The sequence below is a fragment of the Pagrus major genome, chromosome 11 (assembly GCF_040436345.1).
Source record: "Pagrus major chromosome 11, Pma_NU_1.0".
Lineage (NCBI taxonomy): Eukaryota > Metazoa > Chordata > Actinopteri > Spariformes > Sparidae > Pagrus > Pagrus major.
In genome coordinates, this window is record NC_133225.1 from 31,859,102 (window position 1) to 31,884,346 (window position 25,245).

Sequence of the window (25,245 nt, forward strand, 5' to 3'; positions counted from 1 at the left end):
TGGCAACCAGTGCTGTGAGGAAAATCAGTGGGATCTCTGACTAGTCCTATTTAAGAGCCCAGCTGCTGCATTTTGAACAAACTGAAGCTGTGCCAGGTCAGTTTGATTAAGGCAAGTAAAATGGGAATTACAGAAATCAAGTTGAGTCAAACTGAGAGAAATGTTCTGGTTATTGCAGTATTTCTCAGTTGAAAGAAACATGATTGAAGCAGTTTATAGACATGGTGTTTGAACTTCAGTTTGGGTTCAAATAAAACAAACTCTGAGTCTTTCATTGCCACCTCAAAGGAGATAAAACCTCCGACCTGATGGAAGCAAATTAACTCGCTGTTTAGACGTTGCTGTGGGTTTAGTTTTCGTCAGGGTGGTGGTTTTATCTCCTTACAGCACAGAGGTTGAGTTATGCTTAGTGCAAGGTGCCAAGCACAAGATTTCTTTCATATTCTCTCTTATCAAACCTTTCATTGAGTCCTTGTGGCTTGTATGAGAGCATCTGGAGTGTCTAGATTGACTTATTCAGGCTTTTCCGATAATTTATCACTTGTCTTCAGTCGCACTAAAAACTGTTAGCAGCATGTTGTTTGGAATATCCAGAGTCACACTGATTCTAAAAAGATGACGTTTGGAGGTGGAACCAAAACTATCTATGTGTCTAAAGGCCACTAAAGGAAATTGAGGAATATGTTTTGTTGGGTAAAACGGCTCTTTTACATGGTTTCTGTTTTGTTTTGATTGTGCAACTAAATAACTTTTATTTTTAAATTCTCAGATCTCATCGATAAACACAAGAGTGTCCATGGTGACACCCCATTTTCAAGAGTTGAACAGAGGCAACCTGAAGCTCCAACATCAGCCCAAGGTCACAGCACATCTGTCATCCATCCTCACAGCTCCAGAGGTAGACTCTATGCTCCTCAGAGCCATGCAGGTTGGAGGAAAACATACTCACTGAGAAACAAGAACTCACAGTCCTCTGCTGGACATCCCTCAGCGTCTACTGCCTACTCTGTTCATCAGCCTAGTTCCCACAGCACCTCACTGCCCAGCCACAACAGAGGAGAGGGGAGTGATTGTGTCAAAACTGCCACTTTATCATCAGGGATCTCTCAACAGAAGAGAGAAGGACTTATAAAGAGCATCACAGGGATTAAGGGAGAAACGACAGACGCACTTAGAAAAACGGGAGCAGCTGATGGAAAAGGAGGTTCAAGCTCAACAGGTATTAGTCTGCAACATGAAACGCCTCAAAGACAGACTCAAGAATTACAGCAGAGGGCTGAGAGCAGGCGTGTGGTACTGCTAGAAAAGAAAGTCAGTGGTTCTTCAGAAGTGCTCTCTTCAGTCAAGACCAGCACCTCGAGCAGTTTAAATAGCAGCCTTCAAGAACAGATCAAACCTTCCCTGCCAAGCAAAACCAGCACTGAGAGTCAAGAGACTATTAAAACAACAACTCCAGCTAGTCTCACAACTAGTATTACTCTTCCACCACTCGCTGCTGCGTCTAAAGTATCAAAACAACCTTCCACTAACCCCACATCTCACACCAGCCAGGGCCAAATCGGTTCATCTTTTATGAAAAAATCCAAGTTCACCTGGATAAAGAGCCAGAATGTAGGAGGAGAGGAGCCTAAACAAGCTGGCTCCATTTCCTCACCTACTGGCAAAGCTGTGACTGCTTCCCCAACGTCAGTCTCAAAAGCTGGAGTTGCCAGTGGAAGCTCCCCCTTACTCACAGTCAGTAAGAGAACCCCTGCCAAGAAGTTACCTCGCAAGCTAAGCCCAGTCACTGTAGCCCCCAGGACCTCCAAGTACAAATGGGTCTCCTCTTCTTCTGGGGCCCAAGCTAAAACATCTCGAAAATCACTATCGCCCAAAGCCATGACTCTTTCCCAGAGAGCTCAGGAGAAGGGAGAGGCCATCAAGAAAGTCAGAACAGCCTCCAACCCCTCTGCTAACATAAAAATCCTCTCCTCTACCAACTCCACACTGAGTAGCCGCTACCGTTGGAAGGCTGGAGGTCAGAGCACCTCGCCAGCAGCGACGGGAGAAGCAGCAGTGGGTCGTCGTAGATCTGCCTTCCACTGGACATCAGAAAAAAGCAACAAAGGAGTGAGAGGAGTGCTTGTTAGCTCCCCGTCTGGAACCCAGCGTTTTGCCCTTACACCCTCCTCCTCCCCTGGTGGGTTCAAGCTCCGCAGCAGGATGAAAATCATCAGGAAGTCTGCTAATAGGTAAGTAAAGATGGTAGCTAGTAGTACTGACTTTCTGTTCTGAGAACTTCTCTAATTATGTTTTTTTAATTCATATAGTGTAACTGTTTTTTGCCAGGAGGTGGCAGCAGAGTATGTCAGACTATTGTGTATAGTGCATGAATTAAAGGAGAAGTCTGCCAACTTACTACTACTGCATATGTGAAAAAAGTAGTATAAAGGCTGTTTTGCTGCATTTTGAAAAGCGGTCCACTGGTCTAACATCACGCTTCTGTAACACTGATGGACTCATCAGGACAGTTTAAAAACTAACGATCAAAATCAGTTCAGCAGAACCAGAGATATCGGCTTTCTTATTTCACACATGCTTCTTCCTTTTCAAAGCCTGGTGCCCACATTACCCACAATGCAACGTATCCACTGATTTTTTTTTTTTCATGCATATGCAGTAGAAGTCCAGTACTCTGTAAACACGCTTTAATGTGTAAAATTGGTTACCCTTTAAATAGATTTCTTTATATCATATCATGTCATAGTAGCATTTAGTGTGTGACTGCTTACACTGTATTCTCTTTTGCCATTTGTTCTGTGACCACAGTGGAGGTGGGTCAGAGAGGGGGATCAGCCCATCAGCAGTAAAGTACTCCCCGCGGGGCCGGATGCACCGCTTGATCAGGAGTCCCATAGCAGTCAGGAGGACACCCTCCAGGGAGCTTGTGTCTTTTGGTAGACACAAGTTGAGACGACTGTCCCACACCTCCTCAAGGACAAGTAAGGAGCACACACAACAGACTATAGTATACGATTATTGCTATGTAGTATTATTCAGTACAGCTTCATTAAGAGCATTTATTCTACGCAGTTTTTCTGTCATATATTTTTTGGATAATTGCTGTGACTACTGTCAACCAAATGCTCATCCATGGAAAATTACATATCATACTTAAGAGGGAACATATCTAATCTGGATAGTTATGGAACTGCTGTAGCTATGTAGTCAATTTTTATTCATCTTTTTGATATTCTTTCTCTTCTCCCCTACTTACAAGCATGTGGATTTCAACAACTATACAGTAAGATGCACAGCAGATAAACATTCTAAATACTTCAATACTTGAATTCTCACCCACAACAACCTCACTACTTAAAATAATTACTAAACACCCTGTGACCATTTGGTGGGACTGTGACAAGTTGTTTAAGCCAGAAACTCACCAGCTGTCCATCAAGCATTCAAAAACTGTACAGGTGCCTTTCCAAACAGTTCACTAGTCCTGCAGGATCTCCATACATTTCCATCACACTGGGGAGAAATTGGTCACAATTAGACTAGTGATTAGTATATAGTTTTTTATTAATTCGTATTAGCAGTAAATAATATTTGTTTTCATTTCAATGGTTATCCTGCGAAACTGGCAGGTTAATACATTCTGTAATTACACAAAATCTTTGTCTTGATTTATGTGTTGTGTTTTATGAATGCAGCCATTCACACATTCACTTTGTCCACTAGCTTGTGCCAAATATGGCACAAATCCAATCAAAGTGATGTTGTCTTCTGTCACTGTATGCTCTCTGCCAAAGAGGTTTTGTCTGTGCTCTGTTATGTACATTTTTGTAGTCTGCTTTCGTATGATTTAGTATTTAACTCTTAAAAACAAAGAAAACAGAGATTCACTGATCAGTTTTGGTGTTCTTGCGCATAGAAGCCACACTCAGAGGACACACTCTTGCAGTATGGAAGGATTAGCCTTTATCTTGCCTCTTCCAGATGGCAGGATCATGTGCATGATGCCATATTATATAACCTCTTATATCTGCCAGCTGCACCTCAAAACATCACCATCAGAGAGCTCTTTAGCTCAAACAAAGTCTTTGTGTGCAATATTTTCATCTTGATTTTTGTTTTACTTCCACCGAACAGAACTTATAGATATTGTAGATTCTTGCTTGGTTTTCCGGTTGACTTGTATTTCTTTCTACCATGCCACCGTGTCTCCCTTCAGTACATGTGTGAGTTTTGCACCACCTGTGCCCCAGTGTTCTCAGACTACTGCCAGCTACATATTAGTAGAATACAGTATTTAATACTGTATGTGATAATTATTGTAGTACATTGTTTTTGGAGTTAGTTCACAAGAAATCACTGTATTTTACCATTTTGTACTAATAGAAAATGTTGTTACTCATGTGCTGACGGGGCAATCAAGCTGTGTTTTTTAAATGGTAATTCATACAGAGAAAGAGAAAAGAGCGCCTCCATTTGTGATTTATTTTACCTACTCCATTCCCCTTTGTGGGATAAAAATGTATATACAAACAGCACCCTCAAAAACCATTTTTTCACCGCATACTTCTTTTATTTCTTTTGCAAAATGTATTCCTTCCTTTTTCCAATGTCAACACACTACATACCTGAAACTGCTTATAATTGGTCTGTAGAATAAAATTGGGACAAAGCTTCCAAATAATTGGCCCTACAGTTGTGCCTCTGACAGCAGCTGTTCCAGCTATGTCCAGAAGAGGGCAGCAGCTCACATCCATGTTGTCCTTGTCAAGGCTTTGTGTTGCTGGCTGTCATGAGAGAGGCTTACAGGCAGACTATAAGAGGAGGAGGGGGGAGGTTAATTGATTGCCCAATTCAGCCGTGATGGCGAACAAGTGCCGATAGCGGGTAATTTGCAGAGGTGGAGGCAGGCAGCGCCACTGCTATCAAGCCCTGGCACTGCTCTCCCTCCAGTAGATAAAAAGGAGCTAATGCATAATTATCCTTTTGCAAATTGGATTGTTTTAACGAACTGTAGAATATAGGCCTAACCTGATGGAAAGCAATCATTGTTTTTACAGCCCCCTCCCTGCCCCTCTCTCCCCCTCACTCCCTCCTCTTGCCCCTCCAACCCTCCGGTCATTCTGCGCGTACCCTACACGCCTCATGCCCATCTTGGTGTAATCTCCCATACTCAATGGAGTCAGAAGACATTAGAAAAGCCATCACTATTAACATTAGGCTTTATTCGTTTCTATGGCTCTGCGTCTATCAGTCTGCATCTCTTTTTCTGATTCTTTAACTTTATGTGTCCTTTCTCACACCTCCTACACCCTTTTCCCCTTTCCCTTCTTCTTCTTCATCATTCCTCCATTCCTCTTTTGTCATGTGGGGAACCTGAATGGCCTTACAGCAGGAACACATGCATCTCTAATTAAAGACGGAGACTCAGAATCAGAGACACAGGAAAGGTGGAGCAGGGGTGAATGCGGAGGAAGATGGAGTGAGGAAAGCTGCTCGTAGCCGTCTGTGCCTCCGATAAGAGCTGCTAATAAAGAGCAAATTGAATTACTAATGATGGGAAGCAGAGTCCCTATAGATGAGCCCGTTAAAAACCCAACCTTATGACCACTCACACATGCATGATAATACACTCACAAACAATGTGTCTTAATTTCCCCCTCAATGGCCGGCTTCAGCCTCTCCTTTGGGGGGCGGGTGTTTTCTGAGGTGCTCGGTTATCTGTGGTCTAATTTAAAGAGTGCATAAACCTAAGTAAGCAGTTAAGGGCTGTAATGAATCGAGGTGTGTGTGTGTGTGTGTGTGTGTGTGTGTGTGTGTGTGTGTGTGTGTGTGTGTGTGTGTGTGTGTGTCTGTCTATATGCGTATGCATGTGCCCGGAGACAGCCATGTAGCCCAGATAATCTAATAAAGCAGATAAATGTCAGGAATGGACGGAATACATAGAGGAAGAGTGCTGAGCTGTGCGGCTTCAGGCCCCATGTGACCGGCTTCTGGAGCGTTCTAGGTCTCTATCTCACTCTGGTTTCTTTCCTCCCTCACCATCTCTCATCCAGTCTCACTCAGTCTTTTTCCTCTCTGTGGCTGTCCTCGCTGCTCTGCTAATATGCCTTGTGACATTTTTTTAAGCCCAGTACTTTATATCACTTTGCAGACTGCATGCATTTTCTGTATAATCTTATTCTAGATGTGAACTTAATGAGTTCATCTGAATTTGGAAATCACTTCCTGAAAATATTTAAAGTGACCAGCAAGTCGATATATTGAAATGTTATAACTCTTAAAATAATAATTATTTTCATTATTGATTAGTCTGTGGGTTACTTTCTCATTAATCTTTCAGTCAAACAACAATTCCTGAAAAAAGAAACTGTGGCAGCATTAACTCTGAGGACGACCAAGGGGTCGCAGACCCTCTGTCAAAGATTTTAAACTATCAAATATCAGAAAGTAGTGAAAATGCCTGCTACAGTTTCCTAAAGCTCATGGTGACTTTCACACGTCTTGTTTTATTTGACTTAAGTCAATTAATTATTTCAACTCTTTACACCACATTGTACTGTACACAGGGAGTTTTGTCCTATAGACAGTGTTATATTGCATATGGTAATATGCAGGATTTACCTATGTAAAAATAATCTTTGTCAATCATCGCTTATGACCCACTAGACGTGTGTGGCAGTGTCTGTACCCAGAGGCCCTGCCTTTATTTTCTTTTTTCTTAATATTTTGCTGTGTTCAGAATGTTTCTGGGCACCACCTTTGGGTGGTAAGAGTATAACAGCATGAGTTTGGGACTCCAGCAGGTTACATTGCTCACTCAGAGATACCAGCCACCTAAATACGCCTGATTTTCAAAAAAATCCAGATCCATGCATTAATTCTTAACGAAAATGCCCTGGCCCCGTCCCTTTATTCTGATCCGCCTCCATTCAAGTTTTGTTAAAATCTGTTTTCTAGTTTTTGTGTAATCTTGCTGACAAACCAACCAGCCAACCAACATAACCTCCTTGGCGGATATGATAAGAAAAACATATTTTATTAAGTTATTTTGAAAAACGTATGCACATGCAGTAAATACTGTTCAGTTGGTCAGGGTTGAACCAGGAAGTATCTCTGCAAATTTTACAACTGTTTTTGGAAATAAATGTAACCTTCGTCTTTGTTCTGGAGTCTATATAATTGGTTTATGTTAATGATGATAGTGTAGTAGATTTTGATAAATGAAATACGTTCAAGTGCACGTTATAGATTTACAGTTAACACAGAGAATTAAATTATTGTTGCTGTGAAAACTATGTGAAGTTGTAAAATCCTCTCTGATTTGGTGTCTCATACATCTTAAAATTCATGGATGTCTCACTCAAACAGGACTTGGACCTGTATTGTGACACACACACACACCCACACCCACCCCCACCCACCCCCCAATACCATGGAGCCATTACCACCACAAAAGATTCCTCTCTCCTCACCCCCTCCCTCAGGGATCCTGTTACCGTGCCTACAGTGATCCCATTTATTTCACCCATAAATCATAGGAGCTGCTCTGCATGAAGGCCATTCTTTCACTGACATTTTCCACTTTCTCCAGTGATATGTATGTACACACTTATGTACACACTGCTGTATGTATGGACACATGCAAACACAGATGGGATACGATGAACAAACAGCCGTGCTGTGTAATATTGAGAAGCGTCCAGTATCAAGTTCTTCATGAAGTGGATCAGCCTGTGCTGAACACTGATCACATATTAAAGTAGTCATTAATTAACTGAATTCATTTGTGCATTATGTTTCAACCACACAGCAGCAAAATCACCTTTTGACTAATGTGTTTGGAATAGGTTTGTGGTTATTGATTTAAGATGTAAACTGTTTTGGCTTTGTTTATTAGTGATGATTTTTTTTCTCACAAATGAAATAATTTTGTTGTCGCCTGTTGCCCTGTTGCTTACTACAGTTTTAAGATAGCTGTGTTATACTAAAGAAAACCTTCTAAAAGAGTAGGACTTTAGGTTATATAGAATGAAGATATTCAAATAAGTCTTTCACGGGAAGTTGTGATGGATGAATCTGGCACTTTCATGCATTCTTACTGCCACATATTGTGAGTTGTCTCAAACCTCACATTTTGTCTTCTGTCAGTCTTGATTACAAAACTGCTAATCTGATTTTTATTAGTCCTCTTAGTAGTTTATCATTAAAATGCTTCAAGTTCTTAAAACGTCCCCACTTCTTTGTGAGTGGGTGAATACCTTGTATCTCCGTATTACTGTCCAGGAAGTAAGAAAAGTTTTTTTGGGCCTAAAGATGTTACATGTACGATATTTATTTAAGTTAATATGAAAATATCAGTGCCAAGTCTTTGGACTGCACTGCACTACCGGTCCTTTTTTTACTTCAGCTTGGTAGACACACGTTTGTTTATTTTTGTTTGTTTATTTGCATCACTCTCTGGTTCACACTTGCTCCAGTTTCTCCCACTTTTCCTTCACACCGCAGCCACTTGTCCTCTCACTGACTCACCCCCCCCCCCACACGCACGCACGCACACACACACACACACACATACACACACACACACACACACACACACACACACACACACACACACACAGAGGCACCTTTATAGAGTACATTAACTCACTGTTGATTTGTTTGTTTGGACATTACAGCACACAGCTGGTGTTGCTATGCGCATACTGAAGCCGTCACTCTATATCAAATGTATGTGTGTGCTGATATTTCTCAGAACTTTTTATTGGTCAAATGATTTTAATAGTTTGTTTGTCAGTGTGTGTGTGTGTGTGTGTGTGTTGGTGTGTGTGATTGTCCCATCAGCTGCTTTTCTACATACCGTTCTCTGAATGCCATTCCCCAGTGCTCCCATAGTATCATCAGTCGGACGACACACACATTTGTGGTCCTCCACCTAATGCACAGACACACACAACCATGCACACACTGGCGTTCTGCTCATTCCTCTGCACTTTCTCAGGCTCTCTGTGTCAAACAGGTGGACCGCCGTCTCTCTCTCTCTGTCTGTGCTTTCCTTTCTCTTCCATTCTTTTTATATCTGTCACCATTTGTCTCACACACACACGTGCCCTACAAAACATGTGCGCCCACACACAAGCAAACAAATCATACAGCCAGAATTGTTGCCTTGCCATAATGGTTTAAGCCAAACAGGAGAGGTACAAAGGTTTATGTTTTAGCACTTAGGAGGAAAAAAATAGCTTGAACCCCCTCATGCATTTGTGCCTATATATAAGCACTATGGCTATTGGGTTCCGTGAATGATTCGGTTTCTCTTGTAAGATGGTGTCATGTGCAGGACGGGCTCAGTATAGCTCTCTGCCACAGTACACAGTAACATTTGGCATTTTAATTAACCTCCCAGGACCCAGAGAACCGTGCATGCCCCCAGACCTACAGTATGCCCTCATGAGTAACTCCTCCCCTTCTGTGTTGTGAGACCCCTCCTCTTTCCACAGACCCCCATCAAACTGTCAACTGGCCATAATTAAAGTTCTGTCTCATTTGAGAGCAACATGCAGATGGACCTCGCTGGCCTTGAGGACACATACACTTGTTGTCAACACTTGTAACACTTTGCTTAACTTGGTCCGATGATAATGTACAGAAAAGTTTTGTTGAAAAAGTTTGAAATTGCTCAACAGGTTCAAGTATTTTCCTGAAAAAATCATAAAGAGGTGCAACAGTTAACCGATTCGTTGTCAACTGTTAATTTAATCCCCAACTATTTTGATAATCAGTTAATTGGTTTGAGTAACTTTTAAGAATTAAACTGTCAAAATGTTCTGATTCCTGCCTCCTTAAATGTGAATATTTTCTGGTTTCTTTACTTCTCCAATACACCAAACTGAACATCTTTGGGTTGTGGATAAAACAAGAAATTTTGGGAGGATATCTTGGGCTATTCGAAACACTGATCAACAATTTACAATTTACCCCATAATTTTCTGACATTTTATAAACCAAACATGTAAATGACTAATTGTTTGACATGTTCTAGATGTCTCAACAGTCTTAAGTGTTTTTGACTGAACTGAGAGGGGATGAACGGCATGTGTTGAAATGTGTAATCAATACCATTGAGTCCAGAAACTTTAGCCTGAGATGACTATGACTCCTTCCCAGTTAAGGAGGTAAATGTTTTCTTGGTATCCAGAGGAGTGGCCCATGTGCCAGGCTGTCTGAATAAATCAGAAACCTAACAGGACGCAAGCAGAGCCCTTCTAATTATTTGAGAACACATAGCAGGCAATGCCTGTGCCATTTATTGGTAAATGGCTTGGCTGGGGTAGGAAGTGTTGTTGTCTTTACAGTGTGTCGCTATAGGGGTATGAATCTGGACTAAGGCTGAATGAAAACATATTAAAATGTTATATTGCAATCATGATATAAGTCACAATTTTAGTGGGAATGGTAATTTGTGCATTTTATCATTGCTAAAAAATTATAAAAATGATGATGATGTGATTTTTGCTGGAGTCTGTACCAAACAAGTATCTTCCCTTAACGTCTGGAAAATATGATTTGTAGGCCGGATCATAACACTGCTACCACAGGCTTGTACGGTAGGCACTAGGCATGATGGGTGCATCACTTCATCCGTCTCTTTTCGGACCCTGATGCGCCCATCACTCTGGAACAGGGTAAATCTGGACTCATCAGACCACATGACCTTTTTCCATTGGTCCAGAGGAAATGCTCTTACTTTCACCATTAAACATAGCCATGAGTTCCACTATTGATTTTTTACGATTTAATTTCACCAAATGTTCAAGTGATCTCTGATCACGATCATTCAGGATTTTTTTCCAACCACATTTCTTCCTTGAAGATGATGGTTCACCACTATCCTTCCAGGTTTTAATAATGCGTTGGACAGTTCTTAACCCCATTTTAGTAGTTTCAGCATCTCCTTAGTTGTTTTCTTTGCTTGGTGCAGGCCAATAATTTGACCCTTCTGAAACAGAGTAACATCTTTTCCACGACCACAGGATATGTCTTCCAGCATGGTTATTTAAGAAATGAGAAGTTACTCACTGCATTAGTTAGTGTTAAATAACTAGTTGCCAGCTGAAACATATTAATCCCTGCGATAATTATCTAATGGAAGGCTCTGACCTATTTGCATAGTTATATCCAGTTAGTGACTTTTTTTTGGCCAGGCAGTATAGAAGGTGTATTATTTTGGTTTTGGTACCAAACCGAATTGCAGTGCAAGGTTGAACAAAAAAATTGCTGATCCTGCTTTCCATAATCAAAATTTAAAGCTCATTTCGATTTAGTAATCTTGACAACCCTGTTATACTTCATAATATAATACTTTCTTCCTACATTCACTGAGCCTCTCTTTATTTCCAACAAGGTGGAGCCCAGGCTATGACATCTGCAAGGTTGAAAACACACTAGACTTAACAGTCATGGAGCAAAACTGAACTGTTATTCAGTTGTATTAAGCATTGTGTCTCAGTTCTGTGTGGTTTTGGTCTTGTTACATAAAGCACTTTTGGTAACGGAGAAGAAAGTCAGGAGCCGTTTGCAGCTTCTCCATAAATCTTCACCTTTTGTCAGCTGGAGAGCATGCTGGTATAGCTGCCCACTCCTCACCCTGCTGTACCCCCGACCCTACGACAGTAACCCTATCCCCCCCAGCTCTTCTCCATATGTCTGCACTGACGTGTTACCATAATAATCATTGGGGGTTTGCCGTTTACGTGGGAAGACGAGCAGAGTCTGAAGAGCGCTGAGCATGTTAATTATTTTGGTCCCCCCCCCCAGACACGGGTATGGGCACATGGTAGAACACGGATTGTGTGACTGATGGGGGTGAGGGTGGGGGTGGGGGTGGTGGTGGTCAACGGTTGGTCATTATGACCAAGGCAGGACTATCTTGGCACTGGGCAAGGCTGTTGACATGGGGGTGGTTTATGACTTCAGGGTCTTGTTGGGGATTTCTTGGAGGTTTATAAATTGTACTGTACAGTTTAATCACGTAATGAAATCTTCTTGTAAATGGGGTTGACTGTAGGACCAGATCCTAAATTGAACTGTGGATTAAATTCTAGTTTATGCTCTTTGTTTTCCTTTTTTGGTTGGTGTTATCATTCTAGCTGTGTAATCAGGGACAGCTCTAGATGCCTGGTGACAAATGATCAATTAGATGATGATTTTTGTCACTTAGATTTTTACTCTGAGTGATGGATTAAATTTGGGTTGTTTCACATGAGTTTCTGTCCTCACTGCTTTGACATGGGCAGGGCTCAGTAAGGAAAAATTGTCACCTGTTTCCGTGCTGCATGAAGAAGTTAAGCAAAATTTGAATCAAAATGTCATTGGTTGGCTTTTTGGCTTTTGTTGCCACTGTCAATCAAGATTTATCAAATCATTACATGAAATTACACACAGCCTTCCACCTTGAACTTTATTTGGTAATTAATATTTGTAGCAGCTACAAGATTTTTGTTGATTCTGGCAGCCCCTGTGAACAGCAGTGGTATGAGTAGCACCGCCTCCTGTTGTCAAAGATCTTGATCTGGCTACTGCGTGCGTTTGTTTTGGAAATGAGTAAAAGAAAGACGCAGCTTATTTTTGATACCATGTTTTTATTTTCAAACACAGCTGTTTGCAGGATGCATAGTGATGAAATAATGCATCTATTTGTGGTTATATAAGAGCCACTGGAATACGATGATGTTGGAACAAAGTAAACTTTTCTTGATGGTATTCTTCATACATCGAGGTTACATGTTTTGATTTTCAGATATTGACGCGGTGACAAACATTAAGAAGAGCTATAATAACATCATGGAAACAGCCATTCTTTTCACTGGTGGTCTCCTGTGCTTATGCAATTTATATCGATGCATCAATGTTAGTTATTCACATAACCAGTTAAAAACTCTATGTAGTGCGTTTAATGTTATTGGGAAATATGTAAGATCTGAAATGATAGTTTCAAAGACCTTTAAAAGAAAAACACAAATATGTCGTCAGTGTTTGTTGTGATTTTCCATGCTTGATGCTCGTTATCTCGATATTCTCTTTTGACCCTGTAGAAATATTTTACTCTTTCACATCAGGTCAGGTGGAATAAAGTTCCTCCTTTTTCAACATTTAATAATGTGTTGATAATTTTGGGATGTCAGCAATTTGCACATAGTCATTGAAAATAATTGGATGAGCACACATCATGTCCAAGCAGATAGAAGTGTTCACACCTTATTTCTCTCAGCTAGATAATGTGGATCTCATATCATGACACGGTTATGTAGATACATCACCCACCTATCTGCCAATACTGCGTCTATTATGATGGTCCTCCCACTTTGTCGGCCACAATTTGGGCTCAGTGCTTTAGAGGGTCAGGTCAGAGATGTCCAGGCGTTAGATGTATGTTGTTGTGCCATCGCTGCAGAGGTCAAACTGGCCACACACCCACGGTGCACAAGCCATTATCAGTACTTTCCACACTATTCCTCTTTCTGTTCTTCTATCTGCAGTAGTCACATTCTGTGATTGCTCACCGCACCATCACTATTTCTCTATTTCCTCCCCACCCACAGGGATTAAACGTATTCCCCTAATTAATGTCTTGGCTGTAAGTCTCAGTAGGTTGGTGGAGCCAGTAAGAGGCCAAGTCCCATATTCCTGTAATGTTAGTGAATTTTGTATGGCTCCTAACATTTATTATTTTTTTTTATCTCTGTCTTTCTGTCTGTCTCTATCCTCCTGTCCCCCTTTCAGTCGTATGCCCTCTCCAACCCACACGTTCCACCTGGCTCTCCATCCAAATCTCAGAGCCAGGCTCCAGGTCAGGGCCCCAGGCTGACAAGAAACCTGACCGCTCATCTTCTTGACTTTTTTTCTCAGCCTTTCCCACTCTCCATTTCAGTCATACCAGCCTGGACACCCGAACCCCCCAAGTAGCTATTCTGGTCTTGTTGAGTTATTCAGTGACCCTCTACTATCCCCCCCACCAGTCTCTACTACTCCTTTTCCTCCTGTATGAGTACCTCCTTTCCTCTCTCTGACACCCCTCATCCCCTCCTCTCCTTCCTTTTCTCTGCATCTCTATCCCTACCATGGGAAAGTTAAGTTTTGTCCACTCTCTCTGGCCCCCTTGGGTATTTAACTGTGTGCCTCCAGCAATGATTGGCATGCAAACCTCTGACTTTCCCTTACGTCCCTGACCTCCCGCTTGAAGACAGAGGGTAGGCTTCTTAAGCCCAGCGTGACCTCCCTACAGGTGTCGCTCAGATTTAACCATTAGGAATAATGTTGTCAGTGTTAGGAACAAATGTGGAGCAGTTTCTTCAGCAGAGACATGATAGACGGGTGTAAACTGAATGATTGATTGATCCTGTCAACCACTCGCTTTCCCTTCACTCTTCTAAAAGAGAATTCCATTTTATTACAACTCAGGGTTCACTTTTAGTTTGTAGCCAACAAAGTGTAAAACAGTTTTTTGTTGCAGCAAGAATACAAATTGTTGATACGATACAGACATGAAACATAATACAGTTGATATCATAATTAATCTATTTTTAAAAGTTAAATTATATTAGGAGAAACTTTGAAACAGTCTCACTGCGGGATTCATTCCATCTTTGGTCTAATATTCTGAGAGAAAACTGCATTAAGTGCATCATAAATTAAACTGAGTTTGTTAGCAGTTTAACTGATGTTGGCTGTTTGAAAATGTTGGGCATGCAAAAATACATATTTTCATTATTGATCAATAGGGCAGTATTGCTTTGGTCTCCAAAATATTAAAAAGTATTAAAAAAATTCCTAAAGCCAATGATGGCATTACATTGCTCCGTTTGTCCGACTTACAGTTCAGTTTAGTATTGCACAAGACATTTTGCATACACAATTTTTCCTTTGCATTGTGGGAGTGTTATCCACATTTTTGGTGTGTTAACTTTGACTTATGCCTCCAGATAATGTAGATGAACTGAATGCTTGTACACAAACTATTTGATTGTGCTAGCAGATCTCAGCAATTACTTTGGTGAGTACAACTGAAAGTAATGATGGCCAAACCTTTGAAAATATGACACAAGTTGTAATGAATTGGAATTGTCCTTCTTTCTCCCTCCCCCTTAATGTTACCCAACTCTCCCTCCATTTAGGCTTCCACCCCCTCACCCTCCTTTCACCGCCACACCACTAAAAACCCTCAAGCTTTGTTTACACTCAGGCTTCTGCAGATGGTGCGCGAGCTACAGCATGCGCAAAGATGTTTATGCTCGATGTGGTGTTCGTTGCAGTATTCTCCGAAACACCAGAGGGGGACTGAACCAACCAAATATTCTGTGAATATGCGAGAATTAATGGGCTGTTACCGGAAGAACATCATTATCCAACATGGCTATACTTGCTGTCTGGTAACAGTAATAATCACTGACATATCACTTGGTGCTCGGCTAGTTTACTTCGGCTAGGTCCATGACCGAACCCTGCAATAACTTGCAAAGCATTGGTGCACAATGGAAAGACACGAGGATGTAATTTTTAGCACTGAGTGACACTACGTCGAGTATAAACCTAGCTTCAGTGTTTTCATGTGTCCCTCCCACCCCTCCCCCCCCCTCCTCCTCCACTGGGCCTCAGTTGCGTTTTGGTATTTAATAATGGATGATTGTTTGTGTTTGTCAGTCAGCATGCTCTTGTTAAGGGGCTTTAAGATAACTGCTAATTCCAGCAGGGCTGTATTGATTAGCTGCGCCGGGTGTGGATTGTTTTATAGCCCAAGTAGAACGCCGCATCCCCCTCCATCACCCCCTTCCCATGCTCCTTCACTACATTCTCCCTCGCCTCCCACCTCGTCAAGGGTCCCTCTCTCTCTGGTTGAATAATTAATGCTTAACCTATTTAATCAGTGAGATTTGCTCTGAACAGAAGCAGAGTAATTGAGTCCTCAACTGTGTGTGTGGTTGGGAGGAATGTGTTTGTGTTTATCTGTGTGTGTCTGTGTGTATCTGTCACATGTACGTGATCGCAGCACTAAGTGGATCACTTCCTCCTGCACTCTCAGTTGAAACTGCTCTGATGATTTACAGTAACACTGTAGCTTCAACATGACAGTCAGTAAGTTGGCATCAGTGTCGTTGGCATTTGTGGTAACCGTTTTGGAACGGCAACTCTGGCATTGGAAGCTGTGGTTGTTCCCAGCAGCCGTCATACAGGCAGAGCTGGCATGGGGGGGCATCTATCAAAGGCAGTTCCTATTGACACCAATGAGAAATGCTCGCCTAGCGCATACGCCAAAAAAGTTTTCTGACTTCCGTGTTTACTTCCTGGTTATGCAGCCCATTGAATATGCGCAGTAGAGTTACCGCTCCGCCCATAGACTTTATATGGTGATGATGTCACAGATTTTTAAATCGTTTTTCTCAGTTTGAGGGAACTTATATAAAAATATAAATATAAAACCTCCATGGATCAAAAATTCATAATAGAAAGGGTAATAATCAACTTTGTTTACAGTTATCTCTCCTGTCAACAGTTTTACAGTCCTCTCTTTGATAATGGCAGTCTATGGGGGAAATGCTTTTTGGGCTGCAGGGCAATTTTGGGCTGCAATACCTCAAAGGCCATGGTACCAGATTGGAGGCAAGGCTGAGCGGCATGAATATCCCTGTATCCAAGATCAGTTACTTGTTTTTGTCCATCCAGCTGTCAAAAATGTATAGGTATTTGATTTACAAAGAGAAAACGAAAAGTTGTTGTGTATCCTCACAATTTAGAGATTGGAAACATAGATTTAAAATGACGATTCATATATTATTGAAGTTGTTGGTGATACATTTACCAAAGAATGATTTCTGATATCCTGATCCAGTTCAATCCACTAGTCATTTCAGCACTACTTAGCTAAACAAAAGTAAAAGTTAACATCAGTAAATATAATAATTTGATGATTAGCTGTCCTGTTCCTAATTTAAAGCCTGGCTGTTGGTTGGTTATCAGCAGTGCTTAGAGTCTGCTGGCAGTGAGAATAGTTTGGCCGCCACTGGACTACAGCAGGTAGCAGCACTGACTGGTCAGAGGAAGCCGCTGGTCTCGATTCCATCTCGTTTTCTTGGGCCAGCAAAGACTTGGCATGAAATCCCAGAATCGGGGGTCAGTACTATTTATACTCACCTGTGAGTGGGTCAGGGTGTACAGCCAGATTCAGGACACACACATACACTCAAGCACACACCTGGACATGTACGCGTATGTGCACTGGCAGGTCCTATTGCTGCATTCCTGCCAGTGAGCTGCAGAGGGGGCTCTGCACATGTTCACTGATGGCTCAGCAACCTGAGCAACTGGTGAACTCTTGCTCCTGTTCACATCAGACACACAACAACCTGTCACTCAAAAAAAAAAGGTTTATTTGACACATATGCATGCACATATTGTATTTCCATACATAACCTCATGTGTCAGCATCTTAAACTACTGGCTTACTTAACTTTATTAATTTTTGGAAAATGATGACGAAAGGAAGATTATTTCAAGAAAATGTAAATGCAGAATGTGTGCCAGCTGTTAAAACTGATGCGTTCCTGCCGCTCTGCTGGTTCTGTTTCCAGCAGTAATGTTTCAGTCACCAATTTATCTGAATTTTCCATTTTCTCACTGACGAACAAGATAGAGCTCACTGCCAATCTCACAACAAAAACGTGTTGTGGATCAGATGAGAAAGATAACTTTAAAACCTCAACTCCCAGCAAAGCATATTTGTTTAATTGGTTCTGGGTCGTTATAGGTCACACAGGTTAACTTTATACCATTATTAAAGGAACATTATGTAGAAATTTGTTTTTGTGTGATATGTTCTGAGAGTAACTCAACAGTTGTGAACACAAATCCCAGGTTGTCATATGTAACTGGCAAATTCAAAATGTAATAAATGGACAGAACAAGATGTAGATTATCTGTGTGGAGGAGCAGCACTGTGTATAACTACAGGATCATCATTCTTCCTGTGTTAAAGTAATGCAGCACTGCCCAGAGATGACTTTGTAGCTGGTGGCTGCAGCATTTTTATCATTTTTCTGATCTTTTTATTTGAGAGCATGTTTCTCCAGGTAAATTGGTTTATTCATGGGAGCAGGGATATTCAGTGCTGTGTATTAAAGCTGCATGTAAGCAGGTTGACCTTAACCAGAGTATGACAAATAGCCAGGCGCCATAATGAATGTAAACATACTGGTATAATCTCACATGGTATACCTGCATCTTCATCAGTGTCCAACATTCTGTCTTGTGGTCTGAAATATTTGCACAGACACATTCAGTGAACACGTTGTAAGTTAATAGATGCAAACACGCTCATTCTTATTTCTCTTTCTGGAATTCTGAATCATATCTGAAAGTGTCTCTTTCCAGGGGGGAACACTTTGCTCTGTATCTGTGGAGGAGAGCAGAGAGTGACTGTGAGAGAGAGTGCAGTATTGATCTGGGGCAGTTCATTTTCTGCTGTCCCCGGTGAGTTGCTCCGGGGGAAATAGCTAGTTTGTCTCCTGTCATTGTAGCTTCAGAGTTAAAGAGGAGTAAAAAAAGAGAGGTGGGGGCAGAAAGCCACTTGTCTAAACGGGACAAGAGCATCACGACTTCCTCAGTCACACAAGGCCACCAGAGATCAAACGGTTCTCTTTTGGGCCTAAAATATTATCTTTATGCACAGGACTGATATATTGTCCCCTGGACACATGTTCGTGTATGTTTACGTGTTAAATATATCTACGTGTGGGGCTAATATTGTGTGGGCGCTCCTGAAGAAAGCGATATTGATCATTGGCCATTTACTGTCCCCTGCTCCCTTGTGAATTGCTCTGTGGGAAGTGGTCAATTTGTCTCCTGTCTGGGGGGCTTCTCTGTGCGTGTGTGTGTGTGTGGTTAATTTGTGTCCTGTCTTTGGGGGGCTTACCTGTTAAATACTTCACTCTGTCTCTGTGGAGACACAGCTGATATCATTGACAGTCTCATTCCATGACAGTAATGCTGGACTGATTGGCAAATAGCCTTCATTAATTGTATCAACTGGAATGGAAATACAGAAAATTTAAAGTAAGGCAGCATCATGCTGTGGGGATGTTTCTCAGCGGCAGGAACTGGGAGACTAGTCAGGATCGAGGGAAAGATGAATGCAGCAATGTACAGTGACATCCTTGATGAAAACCTGCTCCAGAGCGCTCTGGACGTTAGACTGGGGCGAAGGTTCATCTTCCAACAGGACCCAAAAGCACCCAAAGCACACAGCCAAGATAACAAAGAAGTGGCTACAGGACAACTCTGTGAATGTTCTTGAGTGGCCCAGCCAGAGCCCAGACTTGAACCCGATTGAACATCTCTGAAGAGATCTGAAAATGGCTGTGCACCGACGCTCCCCATCCAACCTGATGGAGCTTGATAGGTTCTGCAGAGAAGAATGGGAGAAACTGCTGAATGATAGGTGTGCCAAGCTTGTAGCGTCACACTCAAAAAGACTTGAGGCTGTAATTGGTGCCAAAGGTGGTTCAACAAAGTATTGAGCAAAGGCTGTGAATACCTATGTACATGGTATATTTTCGTTCTTTATTTTTAATAAAGTTGCAAAAATTTCAAACAAACTAAAATGAATTTAATCCATTTTGGGATAAGGCTGTAACATAACAAAATGTGGAAAAAGTGAAGCGCTGTGAATACTTTCCAGATGCACTGTATATATATAATCTTTTTTTTTTGATATATGAACTTTTCCTATTATGATGTTTTTAAAAAAATGGTTTCATTCAGTGGCGTAGATTTGTTGGTCCAGGTGTGTTTGATTGGATTTTGAGGGATGTCTGTCTTGATTGGTCCACATGAGTCTATTCAAGACAGCCTCCCCTACTGTCTTGTAAGATAACCTGATGAAGGTCTAAGTACCGAAACATTGTTGTCATTAAACTTATTGCAAGTGAAGTGGACAGTGTGCGGGAAATTTTTTTCCTGATTTTGTCGGCCCTCGGTCTTCTCCTACGCAGCTGTTGATCTTAAGGTGTGCAAAAGCTGCACTCTGTGAAAGATTGATTAATTGAAAAATAAAATTGACAGATATATCGATGATGAAAACAATTTGTTGCAGCTCTACTGTGACTTTATGTAGTGGATGACTTGACTCATGTTAGTCTAATTCACATCTGCTGTGACTTTGAAGGACCTTTTTATTAGTACATATGCCTCTGTGTATGTGTTTGTGATTGGACTATACCAACCGTTTAGCAGCAACGTCCGCTCCGACCAGATGCCCGCTCCTCCTGGTCGGGATCAGCATTTTAGCGGGCTGCTGCCAGCTCTTCCCTGGCCCAAAGGGACCAATTAGGCCCTGGCAGCTGTACCCAGAATGCCACCACAGAACGAGGGGGCTGTGGGTGGGTGGGTGGGTGGGTGAGGATGCTGCACAAGAGAAGGGCAGAGAGAGCTAAGGACACACATGTAGACATGCAGAGTAACAGCACCGAGTTGTCAGAGAGAGGGTCCACTACTGAGTCTAAAGAAAGGAAAGTTTGGGTGATCGGAAAGCAGAAGAAACAACTTACTTGAGAGCAGAAAAGTGGAGAGTTGTTGGAGGAGCTGTTTGTTTATTTGGAGCCTGTCGTCTTCCGAACACCTGCTGGTCCTCTAAAGGATCAGAAAAGCTTGAGTGGAAGCCTCTCGACCCCCTGCCCTCACAGAATTAGCGCCCAAGCCGACAAGAGACTTGACTGTCCCTCATCACGCCATCGTGCTCATTTCTCCCTCCCGACCTTTAGCCCCCGATCCCTCACTTTTCACCCCAGTAAATGCAGTGCCATGTCAAGAGCTGAGCCCCCCTGTTACTGAGCTGACCATGGCCCCAGGCCAGAGTGAACCTTCAGGCACGAGTTCTGTAGTTATTCCAGCAGGCCCTCTTAATTACATCGAGACACAAAGGTCAAATATCAGTATCATTGCCAAGGTTCATCTGTAAATCTATACTGTATGACTATATATATTATTGGACACGCAAACCTTGACAGTTACTCAAGGAGGCCACTTTCTAATCCTAACGCTCTTGTCAAGCGCTGTCATTGCATATATGGTACTCTAAGATGAGTAACAAAATTAAATGTTTAAATATAGTGATTAATCTGAAAAATTTCTTGATTAAACGGTTAGTCATTTTGGTCAACAGAAAATAATGTAAACCGTTAAAGGATAACTTTCAATTGCTTTGTGTTCAAAAATTCAAAAGCCAAAGATTTTTCATAATTAAGACAGGAAAAAGCTAAAAATCCTTCGTTGGAGACCCTGGAACCATCAAATCTTAAGCATTTTTGCTTGAAAACCACCGTAAATAATAATTGATTATCAAAATAGTTGACCATTAATTTTTGTCTATTGTACTAATGGTTTCAGCACTAAATTTATGGAAAAAACACATGACAAGGAATATGACATTGTTGGCCTGGCAGTGTAAGAGCTAAGGGGTGAACCGTTGCCAGTGTTTTCATTTGCTGACCTTGGAGGAGTGCAGCTGTATTTCAGCCTAACCTTTATCCCCTGAAAGATGTTCCTCGGCTTACAGTCAAGTTTAAAGAATCCTTCCCTATGAGCAGCACCATCCTGCCGTCTATGGTTCTCTTTTTGGCACCCTCGTTCCCTCTCTCCTCAACCCATGCTCGGCCCCCCTTCTCTCTTCACACTCTGACACATTTGCGATGCTTGTGTGTCTCCCGGTGGGTTTGTACATCACCTCCTTGTCTCTCACTCAGTGGCTGAAACTGAAGTTGAGTGCTGGTGGCTGACCGGCTGACTATGGTCCATCACTCACTGGCCCAAAAGAATCAGCAACATGATGGATGCGCACCACGCTGGCATCTGCAACCAGAACCTCACTCCTGGGTTAAACTACACCATTGAGCCACCTCTGCTCCCTGTGTGTGTGGTGACTGCTGACTGACATTCAGCACCACAGGGCCCTGCATACATCTTCAACCTTTCACTCAATATGATGAAACCAAGTCAACCAACATGCTGTAGGTCAACGCATTTTCAACAATTCAGCATCAGCATTTTTGACAAGTACATTTTAGATATGGATATCAAAGAATTGTAACCAAGATGCAGGATGTACTGAGTGGTAGATTTTACAGTTGAAAAGTAAAGTTGTAAGAGCTCGCTGTGTGGCTACACTGTCTTTGTGATTTTTTTGTTATATGGCAGCTGCACACCAAGTAGATGTATCTGTGATAAGCTAAAATCAGCTGGTAATACCGGCCATGTCGAAGCTATACGTACTGAAAAAGCTCATTTCAGAAATAAGGTCTTAAGTGACATAGATTTGGGCAAAATGTTATTAAATGACTAAGGTGTTATTGCCAGGTGCGTCTTCATCAGAGTGGAATATATTACTAGACAAAGATATTTGGATGAAAGAAGTACCAAATGTTGAGTAGAGTAAAAATAAAGACCCAACTAAAAATGAATTAGAAATATATTATAAAAAATAAAACAGTAAATACAAAGAATAATAATACTAAAAACATTATTCAGTTTTCTCTCCTTCCTGTTCATGTTTACCATATTTTCAAGGTCATTTTTTTTTCTTTTTTAAGACCTCCATGTCATTGTGAAGACGGTATTTAAAAAAAAAAAAAAAAAAATCAGAACAACAAAAATATCTTCTCCCTGTCTTCTCTCTCACTCACTGACAGTCTGCTGTCTTTCCGATGCCCCCGCCCCCCACCCTCTTGGGGCTGCTTACTTGCTTGGGGGTCTTGACGTGTATAGTTCGGGGCAGAGGTTCACATCCCTTGTGGAATCTTGTGTTGCCCTTTAGGGATGCACTTACTTAACCTTCAAGTGCCCCATCGCTTACCCCCCAAGCTTCTTCACTCTCTCATAAACACACACAAGCGTACACACCTCCACTCTCTATACTTACAAACAGAAGCCCATATAACGTATGTAATGATGGCAATCCTTAAGTGGACAAAGCCCCAGGCTCTTCCTCTTGATGCGTCTAATGGGATCTGCTGATTGACAGCCACAGTCATCCCTTTGACCAAACACGACACTGTGTGTGTGTGCGTGTGTGTGTGTGTGACACACATCATGCAACACACATGAAATGGCCATGGCAAATCAAAACCTGACAGAGTCCTGATCACCACTAAAGATTTTGTCAGCTCTCAGGGTTGGGGTCAGGGTCAAGGTTGAGTTCACAGGAAATGCATGTTTTCATCATGTCTTATTTACGTTATTGATGTACTTTATGGCTACAGGAGTGTATGGCTACTCTGGAAAAGCATACATAGGGGCTATTATCATTTAATTATTCATCAAGGGTGTTGTCAAGTCTCCTTGCATATCATTTAACAGTTGGAAAAATACTAAGACATGGACTGTGCTCTTAACATGTGGATTCTTTTTTTATACAGATGATATAGTTTTTGAGTGGCTATAGATCTATATTCCAGTAATATAAGTTTAATTCTGATTACACATGGCAATCAAGAAAATGTGCTCATCTCATTATTGTTAAATCATGGTTATGTGTGGCCTTAAAGATATATGTGAGATTTCTGAATTAAAATGTCAAAAACGATTAGAACTTTATTAGAGTAGATACTAACATCCCGCATGTTTGCAACAATGTTCAAACCAGAGAAATCAACAAGTAAAGTCAAGGTATTTGGTCGGCTGTTGCTACCTCGGGGATAGAAAAGTTGGCGAATACTCCAGTACTCTCTTCATTTTCCCCTCTCCTCTCTGTAACATTATGTTCAGTACATTTCCCCTCCAACTCCAGTCTGCCGTCACATTACAGAACATAAACTCCTGACAATGAAAGTTACCTCTACAGGATTGCTGCTGCAGTCAGGTTGATAAACAGGAGTGAAGATAAATCCACTTTTTAATCCCAAAAAGTAATCCCTGAGCTCTCCTCCTGTCAGTAAATGGCTCTGGATCAGAGCAGAATCTGATGTGACTGCAGGTGTTTATTCCTCCAGAAGGTCTAGATCTGCATCTGACTCTCTTCTCCTGAGCTAGCTGGCTCTGAGAAGCTGCAACGAGGCTTGTCCCCCCGACCTGCCTGGCCCTCCACAAAATTTCCAAAAAATCTGCAAAACCCTGCAAATGTATTGCTTTATAGAGAGACGCCCAGTGGGAGAAATTACATATTTTGCGTATAACTTAAATTACATGCTCCTATAAACCTATCTAACCTATCTGTAGCTCACATACACAAATAGAAATGTTCAAATGAGAGTTTGTGGTTTTCTTCGGGGTTAGGTGTAGCAGCAATTTCCACAATTCAGCAATGATATCAGCACTTGTAGCCTATTAAGAATTTCAAACGATAATCAGTCCTACTGCACATTGACTCAGTGACTCAAATTTTCTCAGTTATTTCTAAAATCACATTTTCTTCTCGACTTTCATAGACTAAAATCTAAATTCTAAAATCCTGTTATTTTCATATTTTTTGTCTTGTGTTTTTGTCTTGTCTGATCTTGGCTTTTTTTAAAGTTAGGTTTTTGTAAATTCTGATTTCAGAAGCTATACAAATCAACAATACTATATCACTATTGTAATATACAATATTTGCCTTTGCATGTTTGTAAGGCTGAGTGGAAGAATTCCCCCTCCCTTGGTCAACCTGAGGTTCTCTAGGTCAACTGGTATATGTTACAGCTGATGGCTCCACTGCGATGATGGACGAGGCCACAAGCCAGTAACTTCCCCTCCCCACATCATCACCACCACCACCACCACCACCACCACCCGACTCCCCAAAACACACTCTTCCCCCTGAACACGCCTCTCTGCAGTGACATCACCACCGTACTGCCTGACAGCTGATGGCACGCACCAGGGGCCTCCTGTGTCAGCATGTGGCCCCACACAGCCGTCAGCCTGTCAGTCTGTGTCAACTCTTCATCCACAAACACACTAATGGAGCCCCTGAGTACTTCTGTGAAAGAGTGCAGCATGTACATCATACAGGAATACGTTCTTAAATATAATGCTGTTTATTCTCTGGCATTTAAGTTTCAGCCAAGTGTTAATTCGGTCGTGACACAGTACAGACCTGAAGAGCAATTGATTCATGTTAAGCCATCTGTCATCACACTTATAACACAGGGTTCTCTGAAGGGAGTTCTGTTTTTAGTCTGCAGGAATGAATCAATGTCGTATGAAGTATTACTTAAGGATTCAAAG

General features: G+C 41.7%; 1 protein-coding gene across 1 annotated transcript in view; it reads left to right on the forward strand.

The window, feature by feature from the left end:
• The window catches only part of zc3h3 (zinc finger CCCH-type containing 3), a 62,334-nt gene that overhangs the window by 1,636 nt on the left and 35,453 nt on the right, over positions 1 to 25,245 (forward strand). The window contains exons 2-3 of the mRNA XM_073476941.1: positions 770 to 2,231; positions 2,809 to 2,981. Coding sequence (XP_073333042.1) covers positions 770 to 2,231; positions 2,809 to 2,981 — 1,635 coding nt within the window. The remainder of the gene's footprint in view (positions 1 to 769; positions 2,232 to 2,808; positions 2,982 to 25,245) is intronic.